Below are 17143 nucleotides of genomic sequence, written 5' to 3'. Positions count from 1 at the left end.
ACATTTGCGTATGTAACAGAGTTTAATTCCAGGATTGAGCATGTTTCATGAAAATTAAACCACACCGCAGATATTCTTTGAAGAAAGGAAGATGAAGATCCCTGAGTTGTGTGTACAATGGAGGGCAATATATGTAGTCCTTCTCTTATATTTATGAGATTTATACTTATTACATCACAAAATTGGGCGTATTTTTAATTTTTTTTTTTGTATGAAAACAGTGTATAAAAACAGGTATATAAAATATGTCATAGAATGCGGGAATGATATTTATTAGTTGCAATATTTTCCAAAGCTGTGATAATTACTATTTAATTGTAGAAAAGGGAACAACAAGTAAAAGGTAATAACTAGTGATTATTCGCATAAAAGATGAAGCGTAACAATGAAAGTTTCCTCGGGAGTTGTAAGTGTAAGACCTTGTTGGACTCGGAGTAGAATTGAGGATGGACATAAGAGTAATTCTAGCCAATATTTCCTTGCTATATAGGTACAAAATGGGGTTAGTGTTCATTTCTTTCATCTCATTCTTGTTGGCTGCTAATTTAATGACAGCTAAATTGTTTTTCTCCCAAAACCTTCTTGAAATTGTCAAATTTGCCACTTTTATTTTTGGATCCTTTTATTTTTACTTACCGGGAAGACATATTTTATACCGCACTTTATACAGGGATTTGACTATTGTCGAAATCCTCATGAGAATGGATTTAAGAAAAAAGTCTATATTGGTAATCTGCAAGATATTGATGATCTTTTATTATCTCTTCCTATATTGAACGTTCAAAAGTATTAGCAAGCAATGAGGAAAATAGTTTTTATAGTGATATCAGTCAGCAGATATGTCGTCCATCAAAGTTGCCAACATATACTTTCTCTTTTGATTTACTCTCATGATTAAGATTTAGACATTTTTATATGCTCTATTATGAAAATATCAACTAATGCTTATGTGTATTGGAGATGTCGAAAAAAAACCCTGAAAATCAACATCTTAACTCTAACAATTTGAGGAATGTTTAGGAGGAAAGCACCTTAGCTGTCATGACGTTTAATTAGATCAGCTACAAACAGCTGTAACAAGGGAGGAGCGGGAAAACACAATAAACAAGGAAATTAGAAATAATTAGTTAGATGTCCATCCTTAATTATTTACTTTGTTCAACAAAGACTTCATATTTTAACTCTGCAACAAATCCTCCGGGTTACTCTTCGTCTTTTATAAGCACACACGAATTTGCAATCAAGTTTTGAACTTTGAATGTAGTAGAAAAGTTAAATTATAATGACAACAGCTTAGCAAAAGAAAATTCATTCTTTAGATTACCAAATCCAAAAAAAAACAAAAAAAAAACGGGGCAACTAAAGAATAAACACAATTTACATCCCTAGATATACCTTGTCTCGGTATATTTATTAAATTGTGAATAATTCCCAGCAATTACTAAATCATAATTCCATATTTAGGAAAACTTGGCTAATGAACCGATTTTGGGCTTTTTAACTATTTCTTTTTTTTATAAAAGGTTGCGAGACGGGAATTCTGACTGTTAACCTACCGAAAAAAATCTTGACCATCTGTGTAGCTATTTCTATTATTATATCAAGAATAGTCTAAAAGTTAGTTGAATGACGTAGTTACCAAATTTCTTGAAATAGGATGGGGTTAATTTGCTAACACAATAATACATTGTTCATTTTGTACCGACTGTCGATCTTTCTCCTAATCGGTGCTATTAACGTTGATTGCTTGAATTTGAATTAACCCCTTTTAAGCTTTGAGCATTTAACACATGGGTCAATAAGTCCTGAGTATGGACAGGAAAACAACATTTTTTCCCCAAAATTCATATTTAGTCATCAATATAATCTCCTTTTAGAACGATATAATCAATCCAACCTTTCTCTAGCTTTTCAATACCAAGGGTGTAGAGAACGATTTATCGAGACCTTCAAAATATACCTCAGTTTCGAGAATCACTTCCTCATCTGAGCCAAATCTCTTTCCACGGAGCATCTTTTTGAGTTTTGCGAAGAGCCAGTAGTCACTGGTGGCAAGATCTAGAGTATTTTGGTGGATGTAGTAGCAATTTAAAAATCCAATTCGACCAATTTTGCAGCTGTTTTTATTAAATTGTGACACGGTACATTGTCTTAGTGAAAGTGCACCTTTTTCTTCTTCAAATGAGATCTTTTCTGGGTAATTTCGGCCTTCAAAAGATCCAACAAACCGATATAATTGTCGCTATTGATTGTTTTTCCTTGTTCCAAGTAGTCAATGAATACAATTCCATCCGAATCCCAAAATAAAGAAGCCATGACCTTCCCAGCCGATAATGGAACCATTGGACGGGTTTTTCCGTCTGCACACCACTCAACAGACTGCCATTTTGATTCTGGAGTGAAGTGGTGAATCCATGATTCATCATTGTAATGTACCGACTTAAAAAATTCCTCTTATTTCGCTGAACATCCCCAAACAGCTTTTTGAATCATGTGCTCGTTGTTGCTGGTGTGAGCAAATGTGGCACCCATTTGGAAAAAGTTTTTTCATACCCAAATGTTCGTGTATGATGATGTAAACACTACTTTTTGATAACTTCAGAGTGTCAGCTATCTCTTACAACTTCACTTTGTGATAGCCCATGATGACTTTCAGGATTTTTTCAATGTTTTCCGGAATAACCGCCTCATTTGTCCGATCAAGGCGTTCAGCATAATCGGTGTCTGTAGGACCACGTATGAAATCGGCAACCAATCGTTTGATGGTTGTTTTCAATGGGGCATAGTCCAGATAACATTTTTCAAATAAATGATAAATAAACACACGAAATTGATTTGAATCCATCGCTTTTAAGATTCACAAAAGTAGCGTCACTTAATCAACTGTAACTCGATAAATAATAAACTAAACGTCATGAAATTTTGACAGTGACCTTTATGAATGTTTGTACTTCCGAAAAATATTTTGTTAGTGGCGTAATCTGGTAGTAAGAACCGGGACTTAATGAAATATTGAATAATAGTTGCTTAGTTTGACAAAATAAACTAGCTAATTTCCTACTGATTTTGAGCCTTTTTGTATTACTTTTTAGAGGAAAGGTTGCATAAAATAAAAAAAATAACGGTTGTGAACGGGTTTTTTTATTTATTAGGAGAAAAAGTTGGGAAATACAACATTGGTACCTCAAATTCTAAGAAGGATTATTTTAACCAAATTAATTGAATATATTTCCTATTTAAAATCAAATTAATTTAGAGTTTATTTGAGAATGTTTATATATAAACTATTAACTTGTCTCTCCAGAAAGCCTGGTACTTTAGGCCAGAAAAATAGAGTCATTTTGTAAAACAGAAAATATATACAGACTAAAAGTTGTGTTTTTTATAGATATTATAATAATTTATAAATATAATAATTAAGCATATATTTGTAAATAGTGTTGTATCCGTCCCTTATTTATTCGGTCCAGTACATTTATATTAGCATCAGTCCAGCGGACTGTCAGTATTAGAACTGATTAAAAATGAAGAAATAAAGTTGATTGATGTAAACAAGGATCAAACTTTATAAGTTTAAGAACTGAAATGCAGATCTAAACTGGACTGGACAATACTGTAGTCTTCAGTCCGAAAGGACCGACACAACACTACTTATAAAAATAATAAGATTAAATGGAGGGATAAGAGGTTGCGTTATTTTAAGTTTATACTAGTTCCGGTGTTTAAATTTAATTATTATTGAATAATTTATATTCCATATTCAATATAGTAATCATTCATTAATAACTAATATATTATGAAAGTTGTCATATATAACATTTATGAATAAAAGAAGCTAAAATGACATTGTTAAGAAGCATAATTACTTTACATGGGTAGAAAGTCTGATGATAAAATGTGAGTGAAAGAAACATGTGTTTTTTATTGGAGATCATTTGGATGATTGCATCTAGTGATTATAATACTCTTGCATTTGTTAACGATAATTATAAAAAACGATAATAAAATGTTATAGTAGAACGTATTGAGAGGAGAGAAATCATCAAATACTTATCAAGAGAAAGAGAGAGAGGGCCTGTTATCAGTCAAAAAAGTAACATAGTTCACGCCCTGCATTTGTTGATTATAATTTAGAGCACACCGATATAAATAAGAGTAAGTACGGATTAGTGATCATCAAGTACTTGAAGTAATCTTGTTTCTCGTTGTTATATAAGCAACATGGTGTCTATCGAAGGAGTCTATAAACGTACCAAATCGGATAACTATGATGCATTTCTTGCCGAAATCGGTCTTAATTTCTTAATCCGTAAAGCAGCATGCATGGCCAGTTCAACTCTTACTATTTCAAAGTCCCCTGAGGATAAATATACCTTCAAAACGGAAACAACTATGAGGACCACAAGTTTAGAGTTTAAAATCGGTGAGGATTGGGTTGAAACTATGCCTGGAGACAACAAAGTAAATTGTTCCGCTACTTTAGAGGGAAATACTCTTACCATTATACAAAGACCTCAAGATGCACCTGAAAAAATGATTACCATTGTTCGAGAGTTTTCGGATGAGGGGATTAGTGTGACGATGACGATTGAAAAGGTTGTATGCAAGCAATTTTTTACGAGGCAGTAATACAAAAGTAATTTTGGTTATTCTGGCCGTTTTGGGATTTTAACATTGGATCAATCTTTAAGTATACATACTATCAATATCATTCGAATATCTAGAAAATGGAGTGAGTTCTCATCGATATAGGAAGAATAGATCAATCTACATAATATTGTAATGAGCCAGTCTTGGTTTCCTATGTTACCTTGTTTATCATTTATGAATATCACGATGCGTTAACGTTCTATGACCATTTATATAATTTTGTTTGATAACGATATCTGTACATAATAGATCATTTATTTTATTATAAATTTCAAAAACGAATACAATATATTACATAAGCGCCATATCTCAAGCTAATTTATTATCACAATATGATACTAGAAATGCATTTAGCTCCAAATGTAGTTGAAAGGTCTTAATAATCTGCAAATTCTTACGTGTTGCAGTTTGACATGTGTGTAAAAAATTACCATCATTGTAACCAAAAGAAAGATTTGATGTGATGACTGGTGAATGTCAATACAAATTGTAGTTTTCCTCTAGTGGATCTACCTACTTTTACCCTAATTGAAGAATGAATGAATAAGGAAAATATATTATGAAAGTCCCATATCAAACAATATGATAAATAGTGATTAAAGTCCTAAATATTTAGGCATGTTTAAAAAACCCTATAATCAACATGTTTTTGTGGTAGAGATTACCTGTGGAGACGTTACATCATATTTACTACAATCAGCTATGAGGAGGGAAGAGTGGAATAAGGAAATAAACAATAAACCGGGGCAGGGACCATAGAGATAAAAAATATAGAGTAATTACTTGAGGAAAAAATTGAGGGGAGAGACAGCTGATGAATAAAAACAATACAAGGATCAAGACATTCAAATATTATATAGTAAATAGCCGTTTCGTCTGACTTAATAATGTGATTTAATAAATTGATAATGATGGTACTCAACAGGGTTCAAATTTTCCTCTTTTCTCTTATCAAAATGGTAAGTATAAATATGAAATTTGGAAAATGAGAAATAGTTCATTGTTATAATAATTCATCAATCTCAATTTTCACTCTTAGGAAGGAGTAATATTTCTTAAAGAAACCTCCACGATGGGTGTTTAAATTCCCCTGGAATCGCATGAAGCCTATAAGAACATTATGAAGAACATATTCATAATTCATTTTTTCTTATAAATTCCTAATATTCTCGTTTGTTCTCGTAAACACTTATTTTAATAATAAATGTTCTAGAATATCTAAGACAAATAAACATGTAATCAATCAAGTATCATTTATTCTACAAAATATTAAATAATAATAAAATTAAGTCTTTCAAACAACTATTGATATTTTTCAAATTATTGATTCTTAAACTGTATAAGATATGGCAACTATCAAATATAACTGCTATCTTGATTTGCTCCATCAACAACTAATAAGAGTGCATTTAACTTTGTGCTTAATGATGCCAGAGTCCTTGAAGTGCTTAAAACATATCCTTGACGAGTTGGTGTGTTTCCAATCTTGGATTTTTAGGACATCTGAAAATAGATGGTTATAATATATATGGAATATTAAATTAAGTACCAACTAACAAGGATGCCAAACCATATGATTGTTACATAAAGTTATGGAAATACTTATAGAAAAAAAACCTATTTTCACATAATTGTGGTTAAGTTCACATTTCTTTCACAATTTAATCGCAAGATCGTGTTCTAGGGATCTAGAAAAATCCGGTGTTCTTGAAGAACAATTGAATGTAATGCAAGCAGACATTGAACTCAAGGAATAAAAAAATAAGAATCCATCAAGTTCCAATTATATCCACTACGATAAACTTACCTAATAAAAAACTCCTTTCGTTAAAATTAGAAGGTTATTTTATCACTAATTATTAATTTATTTAGATTTAAAAAAATATTATTAATAACTGAAAGGCTAATGTTGACATGATAACAAATGAGTTGATCCTGATGTTTCTTAATTGTTCATCAGCTGAACGCTTCAATAAATTATCCTCGTCATTCTTATGAGTAAGGACTGTACTTTATATCCCTATGGTTGGGACTATATAATATATTGTATATGGGGCTTTCAACTTCTTTTTGACTCACAAAACCTAGTAGGCACGACTTTGAATTCCATTAGACATCAGTCAGAAGAAGGAGGAAGGTCAGAGAAGTGTGGATTTGGAAAGACATTTCATTCATGGTCCTTTGGGTGGATCTTCTAATCTACTAAGGTATAGTATGAAATTAAGATGTAAGTCTCCCTTTATATTGTCCCAGGCCAGGGTTAAAAACAATCAAGTGGCCTTTGCTCTCTACTCATATGGATCCCTATCATATTTGAGACCTTAGTATTTATAATATCGATGTTGTTGTTCACAAAAATCATCACAGCAGCGTACCTACGATCTGTTTCTGACAATGTTATAGCCCTGAAATCTTCTCTTGATGACTCTATGGCCTCTGTTTTGACCACTAAGTCACATGTTTATATGCATAATTTAACACAAAAAAAATAAAAATAAACACATAGTGCAATTTGATCATAATATATAGATTTCATATATGTATTACATCGTCCCAATGCTTTCTCACAGATGGCGCCACTATTACCAAATCTATTTTTTTTTACGTAGTACCAGCTATCAAGCAAAACATAAAGTTTTGATGACAATCGGACTATTTGTTTACAGGTTACAGTGCTTGAAGTGACTCTACTTCTGGTGTTTGTAAATAATGGATTCAAAACCAATTTCGTGTGTCGATATATCACTGCTTCTTGATGGGAAAAAATACTGTAAAGGCAAATGTTTACCTTGATAAGTGTTATCCGAACTTTATTGCATCGAAAGTGACTGTGGAACGTTGGTTTTCTGAGTTTATTTGTGACTGTAAAGATACCGATGATGCGGAACGCTCTGGTCGTCCAAATTCTGCAGTTGTTCCCGAAAACATACAAAAAGTACGCATAATGGTTTTGTCCCATTGTAAAATGAAGGTGCACTAGGTAGCTGACATCCTAAAAGTATCAAATGGCAGTGTGGTTACATTTTGCATGGAAAATTGTGTATGAAAAAGGTATTCTCAAAATAGATGACGTGCTTGCTCCCAGTCGACTAAAACTGCATTTTGTCGAGGACTCGGAACGTTGTTGGGAGCTGTTTCGCCGCGATAAACTGGAGTTCATTAAATGAAATTAAAAAAATTTTTTTTTTTTTAATTATAAAGTTTAATTTTGCAAAAATATTGAGATTTACTTAGATTGCCTTGAGACTTATTGAACGATGTGTCATATGTATATGTTTTAAGAAAGCAATTTTATCCTTTTCTTGATTTTTGTTCAACACTGTTTTTATATTGACGTACCACATATGTGCTGAACATAAACGCGTATGAATGTGTTGCCAGCATTAATTACTCGTTTAATTTATTTGAACAATTAATTGTACATTGTCATTTTCTAATTAAAAGCAATCAATTTGAGTTGTGCTAAAAAAGCAGTCAGAATTAATGTCTTGCAAACTCTCTCATATACCATTCCACACATTCTTGCTCTTTTTTTTAGTTTAAAATTTATGAGAATTGTTCAAAACTTGAGTAAAATAAAACATTATTTTCTGTTAAAGGAACGTCATTAAATAAATATATATTTTTTTAAATTAATAAAAAGTTTTGTCAAAGAGGAAAGGGGTCCGTAACTTAGTTTCTAAAATACTGAAAATATATATTTTCTTAAATCAAATTTTTATGAAGGAAACAAAAAAAATTATCTGGGCCCCAAGCCCACTGACATTAAAACCCTTTGATACTAAATCATTTAGACCATTTTGATTATTCTTTGCCATTTCTACTATTTTCCATTAATATATACTTCATATATTTTATTTGCATAATCAAATAAACTTAATTGTGCTTCTCTATAATTGCATACCAAAGTTTTATATTATGACAATTAATATTTAATACTATTTGCATCATACAATAAATTATATCTAACATTAGACATTTTCTAGATAATATTATTTTATTAAATATTACAAAGTAAAGCTATATTTTGGTGAAGGATAGCTTCTAAATGTAGTAAATTTTCAGATAGATTGTAATGTTAAAAAATCATAATTGAGATATATAAGTATGTTCGAAATTACCCATCGGCCATCAAGTATGATTTATGAATATAAGTTTGTATATGTCTGATAGAAAACAGAGGAACCAGATAATTGAAGTTGTATTTGCGGGCGCGCTTACGCAAAACACGATTCCCACAACCCTAGTAATAACAAACATACACTAGCACGCTCGTTAAATGAAGCTTAACAGTTTAAATTATCACACTAAAAAATTATAATGTTTTCATGTATGTGTAGGGCACTAAAGCTTTTTTTTGTCTGAAATGTCTATGGGAATCATAAAAAAATTAATGCAACTAAAGTTCAAAACACTAATAGCCGACTAAAAATAACAATATTTTAAATTCGCAGAAGTAGAATAGTTATGTCCGTTGTGATTCATATCGATCTCCTCTAAATCCCATATATAAATATAGATGAATAAAGTCATAATTAAGTATTAATATCTATTATATATAACTTATGACCAACTTTTAATAATACTGAATCATTGGAATAAAATTGCATATTTGTAGCACGTCAACCCAAAAGGAAGTTAAAATAATTTTTCTCAAAATTGAATATGAAATAATTTTCCAACAAATTAAAGTTCATTTCAACGTAAATATGATTCTGATTCTGTTAAGGCACCGCTAATTGTACTTCAAGTAGCCAAAATTCACCGCCATATTCATAGAATGGGGAAATTAATAAACTATATTTCTACGACTATATTGGGCCAAATTAAGTCAGGTAGAGAAAACTAAAGTTAACAATCTGGGGTATTTGAATTTATCTCAGAAAATTGAATTCAATGCCTATCATTGACCGTAATATCTCTTTGAAATATTGCCTGTCATTTTATAAATATAAATGATTGAACCTTTGTAGTTATGATTCGTGTATTTTTGAAATAATAAATATTTCATTTTAAACTAAACTCTGACATGTAGGCGACATTGAAAAAATACGTTTTACCCTAGAGTAATAGGAATACTATTAACCATGATTGCATCCAGTAATATTTAGCATAATATATAACTCAAATATCCACTCAATGTGAAGTACTTTAAATCCATACAAAAATGTTGTGTGCGTCTTTATTTTTTTAAATTTTGCTTATTAAGTACCTGAATTTAATTTTTAGAGTTCAGCATTCATAGTTCCAAAAAAAATTCCGTTCCGTTCATTGAACCAATGTTTTCTTTTTGTAAAGCCCGGGTAATACCAGAATAATGCCATTTATTTAAACTGGTACTGCACTAAATTTGTAATAAAACCGGTACTTACAGCAGTGATATTCATCGGTTGCAATTTGTGCATTTAAAAAAAAAGCGAAAATCAACATGGTAACTCAGAAAATTTTAATCTGTTTCAGAGGATAGCAGCTTAGCTATCACGACGATTTATTAGATCAAATACGAGCAGCTGTGATGAAGTGGAATGAAATACAACCAAGAAGTGGAGAAGGAAATAAGCAAGGACATTGGCAAAAATTACTCCGATGTCAACAAGGACTTACAATTATAATTTCATAAAAAAATTTTGGTTTTAAAATTTTAAATATCCATGGCTATTCTCAAAAAATTATTTTTTTAACAAAAATTCACAGCTGTTTACAATTTTTTTCCTGAAAAAAAATTTCAGAAATTCACAGTGTTTTATAAAATTTTAATTTTTCGGAGAAAAATTTGAAAATTCATAGAAATTTTATAAAAAATGATAGTAATTTCAAGAAAATTAAATTTTCTGGAGAAATTTGTAAAAATTCATATATATTTAAAGAAAATTAAATTTTCTGGAGAAATTTGTAAAAAAATAAAAGAAAATTAAATTTTTAGAAAAAAAAATAAGAAATTAAATTTTATGATATAAAAATTCATAGAAATTTTATAAAAAATGATAGTAATTTCAAGAAAATTAAATTTTAATTTGAGAAATTTGTAAAAATTCATATATATTTAAAGAAAATTAAATTTTATGATAAAAAAATTTGACAAAATTTTATTTTATTTTTTTGGAAAAAAATTCAAATATTTAATTTTGTATTAAAAAGCAAAAATTCCTAAATTTTGGGGAAGGACTACAGGCCCTCCAGCTACCCCCTGCGGACCCCCCTGAACAGATACTCAATGTGTTTAAAAACTACCCAGATTAAATTTACTGTCAATTTTTATGGGTTAAATGGTTTGGGTGTGAGATGCACGTGCAATGATTAGAAGGGAATGTAGTTTTACCCCCTTCCTGGTGTAAATTTTAGTCAGCTGTTTGAAGTTCAATAATCTAATATTATTACCTAGAATACTTCTTTAAAGAAAAAAAAAATGTATAGTTTTAATATTTTTTGAGTTAGAAAGTATCATTTATACAAATGCATAAAAATCCCAATTTTTAGCTGCAAATTATTCAAAGTTTTTCAATCTTTTCCTACTAGTATCCTATTTTTCCCTACTCTAATCATCTCTGATGGGTGTCACCTCTCACTTTCCCCTTGTAGCAGCGGTGTTGGTAATGATACTATAAAATATGGTGGCAGGATTAAATGGCAAATAAAAAAAGAGACGTAACCATTTGTTGATGCAATATACCAAAGCACAACCTTCTTTGTTTAGGGGCATACATTATATTATAGGATGCTGATGAAAAATGGGAAAAGGGACAAAATGAAGAAAATGGCACTGACGAAAGTAATAAAAAACGCTATATTTTATCAACACCTTCAGATAATCCAGCAATTTAAAATATTGAATTCCCTATGAAACTATCATGTGGGCCTTATTGAATAATACTATACCTGATGTATTGACGACAAGCTACCCGTATTTCAGGATAACTGATGAAGATAAAAGTTTTATACAGATGTCGATAAAGAGTCCTTCCTTATAACCTACTTATTATATCACAACGTTACCTCACTAAAACAAAAATATACAATGTATTTTGTTGTTAGCTCTTGATGTAACAGCTCCCCCCCCCCCTTAATATGTGTTCTGAACATTGATTGGTTGAATTGAAATTAGCTATTTTTAAGCTGCAAACAATTTCCTACAATTATTGAAGAATAGTAACATACTTAGGGAGAATGGGTGTATAAAAAAAAGTGACAATCCAGTGTGGAATGGGCATGTTAAAAAAAAGAAACGAAAAATCAACATGTTAACCCTAACAATTTGATGGATGTTTTGGAGGAGAGAAAGAATAATGCTCATGACGTTTCATTAGACAGCTAGAATCAGTTGTGACAAAAGAGGAAGGATATAAACATGGACATTGCCAAGAATTACTCCGATCTCCAATTCTACTCTGAGTCCAACAAGGACTTACAATTATAACAACAAATTCTCAGGGTTACGCTCTGTATTTTATGAGTAGACACTTTAGCTAAAAAACACACCAGATTCACATCATTGTGTAACAGCCCTGATAAATTACGTGGGAGAGGCTTTTTTTAGTTTGTAATCCAAATATGATTTTTTCTTTCTATAGCTGTTGTCATTATTATTTAATTGTTGGAGACAGAACATCTAAGTATAAAGTAATCACTGGTGCGTGTCCTCAAGGAAGACGAAGAATAACAATAAGGGTATGCTTCTCGGGAGTTCTAAGTATAAGCTGTTTGGACTCGGAGTAGAATAAAGGATCGGCATTGGAGTAGCTCTAGCTTATATATCCTTACTATATATAGAGTGGGATTTGTGTTTCTTTCCTTCCTCTCACAGCTGCTTGCAGTTTATTTAATGGAACTTTATGACAGCTAAGCTGCTCTCCTCCAAAACATTCTTCAAATTGTGAAGATGGCCACGTTAATTTTCTGTTACTTTTAGTTTTATATACCGGTGGAACATATATTTGGCATCACTTGGAATTAGATTTGTTTACTTATATTGTTTTCTAAATAAAGCCATAGGGAGGGCCTCTTTTTCGCGGCGAAATAATAGAACTCCCTGAATGATAATATTATTTAATATAAAACTAGTACAACCCTATCTTAATTGTTAAAATTCTAAACTATTAAACGATCTATTATCAACTATAATCATAGAATAGGTAAATTTCTATATAATCAAACCTACACTCCATTTTGACACTCTTGAAAATACAACAAATAATTGACAATCTGAAAATACTGATTTTGGTAAATATAAAGCAATTTTTCTAATCTTTGATTTTACAATTTATTTATTGTCATTGCCATTGCTAGCTTTTCATGATCCTTCTTCAACCGTTCATAATGAAGGTTGAAGATATATACTATGATTAACCAAGGTTAATTGAAATACAAGGTTAGATCATCATGTAATGGGACTTGCTAGAATTTTCAATCTGATGTATTGTACCGACTGCTGGACAAGACAGGCAGATTTTGACGAAATACACAACCACTCATAGTCTATGACGTCACTATGTCTAGAATTTCCAATCTAATGTATCGTACCAACGGTTAGGCAGGAAACCCCGACTTTAACAAAACTCGTTACCACTCATCTACTATGACGTCAATATTAAAAGCGTGGTGGAAGTCAAACCTCAGTCCTACACGCGTTATGGTATAACCTTGTATTTCGATTAACCTTAAGATTAACTCGCCAATCCTCTTCTTCCTTCATTTAACTAATTCCCTCTTTTAATTCGTATTAAATAATGAAACATAGCTCTACATGCGTGGCTCAGAATTCTGAACAACTTTTGTTGTATATCTAAAGTCTGTATCTGCCTCTGTTTTTGAAATAACTGCGTTTTTATCATTGTTTATCTAAGCGGGACGTACATCACACACACGCATAAGTTATTTTTATACTATGTAGGATATAGGTGTATATAATTCAAATAGAAGGATCTGTCAAAAAATTTCTCACATGCACCATTTTTTTAAGCAAGCTACAATCTTGGGGGGGTATGGGGGTTAGAAAACAAAATTCGTCTTCTTTAATCTTCGATGGTACTCTTCTGGTATTTACAAGGACCTCAAGACGCGTCCTGAAGGCTTGATACGGTCAAAAAAAAAAAAAACGAATTGGGCTGTAGCTTTGTGGCTATTATATTTTTATGTTTGATCATTCCATATTGGCCACCAATCAAGGGTTTTGATCTTTTTTTCTGCCTCTTTTCAAATGAAAGGTTTTGTGATACAATAAAAGTAACGATGTGATTAGCTTAAAAGAGTTGTACCATTTTTTCTTTTTTTTACTTTGTGACTTTTCTTTGCCAATTATTCCTATTATCATAAAATATATGTCACTAAGGAAAGGGGTAAGAACGTTGCTTTGGTATATTTGACTAACAAATCGTTATATCCAATATATGAATATTATTTCATTAATAATTATAATTGACCCGTTTCTCTATAGGGATGCATACTTGATCAGTATATATATATATATAATTGCTCCACAGTGTACTATTCAACGCACGCCGTCGTATTTTGTATGTTTTTATAGTATATTACTCTGGGAATTATTCGTCTTGAAATTAAAATTCCCTAGTAGTTACCACTGAGATGGCAAAATGTTAAGGTTGACCTTGATGCACAAAACCTCACTCGCACTCATTTCCCTATAGAATTATCATCATGTTCAATGTCCTTGGATTCAACAGGTAAAAAAATAAAACATATCGTTAAAAATAAACCTTTTTATGAATCAACTACCAAGAAAAAGTATCTTCAGTTCACATCGACATTCTTGACTCGTTTGTGTTGCGCTGTGTTTGAATCAACCATGACGAAGAAAAGGTTAATAATGATTTAACTTTAATTATAATTAGATATGTTCATGATAGACTTAGTAGTCTGAGAATGGTCAAAACAGGAATCAAATCGCTCAAGTAAGGCATAGTTTTTTCAATTTATGACATCCGTATGAGTTGTATATACATACAATATTTTCTTAGTAGCATCTTTTGCATTGTTGTCTAAGAGGAAGTGAATACGCAGTTATATATATATTTAATTGAGTCATTTTTTTAAATGTTGCCTTTATGTGCGTGGCAGTACATAGTTTGTTGAACTAGCTCAATTCCCACTGAAATATAGTCCCATAGAATAATTAGAATATGCTTAAAAATTTTCCAGGTCTCCATTATGGGTATTCCTATGCCTCGTACTCATTGTCACAGTCTACATATCCGGAAAATCCATTGGGGAAGTCTTCGTGTCATATACTCAAGGTGAAATCAGTTCTGAGTTACAGAGTATCGATTATGGCACAGTCTTGACGTCGGATTTATTTGTTGAAAATTGGATTCTGGAAGGAAGTCATGTAGCATGTCGTGATAAAAAATTGCTCACCATTCTAGTCATTTCTGCGCCTGATCATTTTGATCATCGTAGAGCAATTCGATCAACATGGGGAGGTATTAGCTCCGCACGAGAGGATATCACTTTTGCATTCATTATTGGATCCTCTTTGGATCCGTCCATTCATGAGGAAATATTGAGTGAAGACTCAGAGTTTCAGGATATTATCATGTATGGTATGGAGGATCTATATGAAAACTTGAGTATGAAAACAATTCATGGTCTCAAATGGATTGAAAAGTAAGACTTTCTCACTTAACCATTCCGGAGCTTCCTTAATATATTTTTCTCCAATGATCATTTCAGATTCTGTCCAAATAATGATTTTTTTCTTAAAATTGATGATGACATGTTCCTTCAAATTCCAAGGCTCATTGGTTTTATTAGAGGTTATCAACGCTCAGGTTCAAAAGAGCCGGTTATCTTTGGAAAGTTAGCTGAGGGATGGCCCCCAGTTCACAATCCAAATTCAAAGTATTATATCCGTCCTTCTGCATACACGGGTTCCACTTATCCAGGATTTGTGACTGGGCCAAGTTATCTTATGAATCAAGAGGCTATAAAAAGACTCCTGAGTAACGTCATGGCATTACCCTACATTCATCTCGAGGATGTTTTTATAACAGGAGTCACAGCTGAGAAATCCAATGTTACGAGGAAACATATTCAAGAATTCCGTAATAATGGGACACCCATTCCTCCAAAGTTCATTGGCTGCACACTTTTAAGAACAATAACTATTCACAAGGTGAAGCCAGAAGAGCAAATGGACTACTTAAAGGTTGCCCAGCGTCCTCAATGTGGTCAAAAGACTCAAAAGAAAGTGACAATCACGAGGGTTGATCCAAAAGTGCAATGAATCTAGTCAAATACCCATACAAAATGCAAAGTCATTCCATGTTCTCATTAAATGAAAATAAAAGCAAGTACCTGGGAAATGAGTGTAATCGAAGATTCAACTCCATAATTTGAATTCCGATGTGGAAGCCATGATGTAAAACTTGACGTTTTGTAAGCATAATTTTCTCTAGACATCCTCTCATCACTAGTAGAAAGTGATGCATGCACGAAAGTACATATATGCTTAAAGATATATACGCTCACTGCACAAATATTAAAGATAATGTGTACTTTTCAAGAAATATAATTTTTCTATTTATTTCTTATAAAAGAGAAACTTGTTAATAATTTTCTGCATAAGTCAATTTCATAAAGTTATTAAATATGTATGTGTTGAAGAAATGTAGAGGTTTGGACTTGAAGGCCTTACAATGTGTGTAAAGCTTTATTCTGTATTGTATATCTCAACCTTTCTTCCAGAAAGAGGAAGAAAAAAAGTAACCAAAGCCCGCCAATAGGAAATGAGCAGATTATTACAACATCAATATCTGCATGATGGCGAGAAGGAACTATGTTTTCCAAATAAGCATTGTGTTTTCACTGACAACGTAAATTGCATCCTAATTGAAGGAGTCTCTATTTAAAAAAAATCATATTTCATATTTTAAAATAATAAAATGGACAACTTTCCAATAAATCTTGCTGAAACTTCATGAAATGTCTTTATGAATAAAAAATGACTAAATACCTGCATTGAATACTACTTCATGCCAATGATACAGTGATCTTTGAATATAATCAAAGTAAATTTAATGAAATCAAATTCTGTTCATTTGAGCAACGTTAATTTCAGCAAGTGTGACCTACCTTTGCAACATTTATTTCATCCAATATTTATTTGGACAAGCTTTTTTTTTCAGCGTCGTTTACTTCAGCGAAATATCTTATAGTCAACAATAGAAGATGAATCACTCCCCAAAACGGTGTTTAAGATCAAACGGATCGACTAGGACTCTTATTGGATGACATAAAAACACTTATATCAATTAATACTTGAGGACTAGGATCTTTAATTGAGTAGGTGCATTCTCTGATCTGGCTGATAGTGGCTTTGAGGGTCTCGATGTTTGTAAGATGGAGGAGATGGGTTACTTTCATTGCTGGTGTCAAAAGTGCCTCTCCACCCTAACAAAGCTCTTTCCACCAACTTTTTTGATAGCCGTCTGGACATTCTGGTTTGAAACCCTGATCTCTTGTATGGGCCCTCATGAACTTG

At 31.7% G+C, this 17143-nt stretch overlaps 2 protein-coding genes across 8 annotated transcripts; both read left to right on the top strand.

The window, feature by feature from the left end:
* Positions 1-4007: 4007 nt before the first annotated feature.
* Positions 4008-4955, top strand: LOC121121793 (fatty acid-binding protein). The gene is made up of 2 exons (XM_040716768.2): positions 4008-4155; positions 4218-4955. The coding sequence occupies exon 2, from the start codon at positions 4222-4224 to the stop codon at positions 4627-4629; it is 408 nt and encodes a 135-aa protein (XP_040572702.1). The 5' UTR covers positions 4008-4155; positions 4218-4221; the 3' UTR covers positions 4630-4955.
* Positions 4956-14192: 9237 nt separating this feature from the next.
* On the top strand, positions 14193-16612 carry LOC121121521 (beta-1,3-galactosyltransferase 5). 7 transcript variants are annotated; one of them, XR_011781087.1, is made up of 5 exons: positions 14220-14327; positions 14496-14555; positions 14803-15267; positions 15334-16038; positions 16348-16612. XR_011781087.1 is itself a non-coding variant. In XM_071889941.1 (4 exons), exons 1-4 carry the CDS (start codon positions 14302-14304, stop codon positions 15884-15886), a joined length of 1104 nt encoding a protein of 367 aa, XP_071746042.1. In that variant the 5' UTR covers positions 14220-14301; the 3' UTR covers positions 15887-16612. The 7 variants fall into 7 exon arrangements, 4 of the variants coding, with proteins under 4 accessions (XP_040572408.1, XP_071746042.1, XP_071746043.1 ...); XR_011781089.1 differs by lacking the exon at positions 14496-14555 and having other exon boundaries at positions 14193-14327; XM_071889941.1 differs by having other exon boundaries at positions 15334-16612.
* The last annotated feature ends 531 nt before the right edge of the window (positions 16613-17143 follow it).

This window comes from Lepeophtheirus salmonis, chromosome 7 (genome assembly GCF_016086655.4).
Source record: "Lepeophtheirus salmonis chromosome 7, UVic_Lsal_1.4, whole genome shotgun sequence".
NCBI classification, from domain to species: Eukaryota; Metazoa; Arthropoda; class Copepoda; order Siphonostomatoida; family Caligidae; genus Lepeophtheirus; species Lepeophtheirus salmonis.
Note: the sequence above shows the minus strand (reverse complement) of the source record. Positions and strands in the feature narration are given on the sequence as shown.

Coding starts and splice junctions, on each gene's coding strand:
- LOC121121793 (XM_040716768.2), top strand. CDS start 4,222: ATGGTGTCTATCGAAGGAGTCTATAAACGTACCAAATCGGATAACTAT.
- LOC121121521 (XM_071889941.1), top strand. CDS start 14,302: ATGTTCAATGTCCTTGGATTCAACAG. Junction 14,556..14,802: donor ACAGGAATCAAATCGCTCAA/GTAAGGCATAGT, acceptor AAAATTTTCCAG/GTCTCCATTATGGGTATTCC. Junction 15,268..15,333: donor GGTCTCAAATGGATTGAAAA/GTAAGACTTTCT, acceptor TGATCATTTCAG/ATTCTGTCCAAATAATGATT.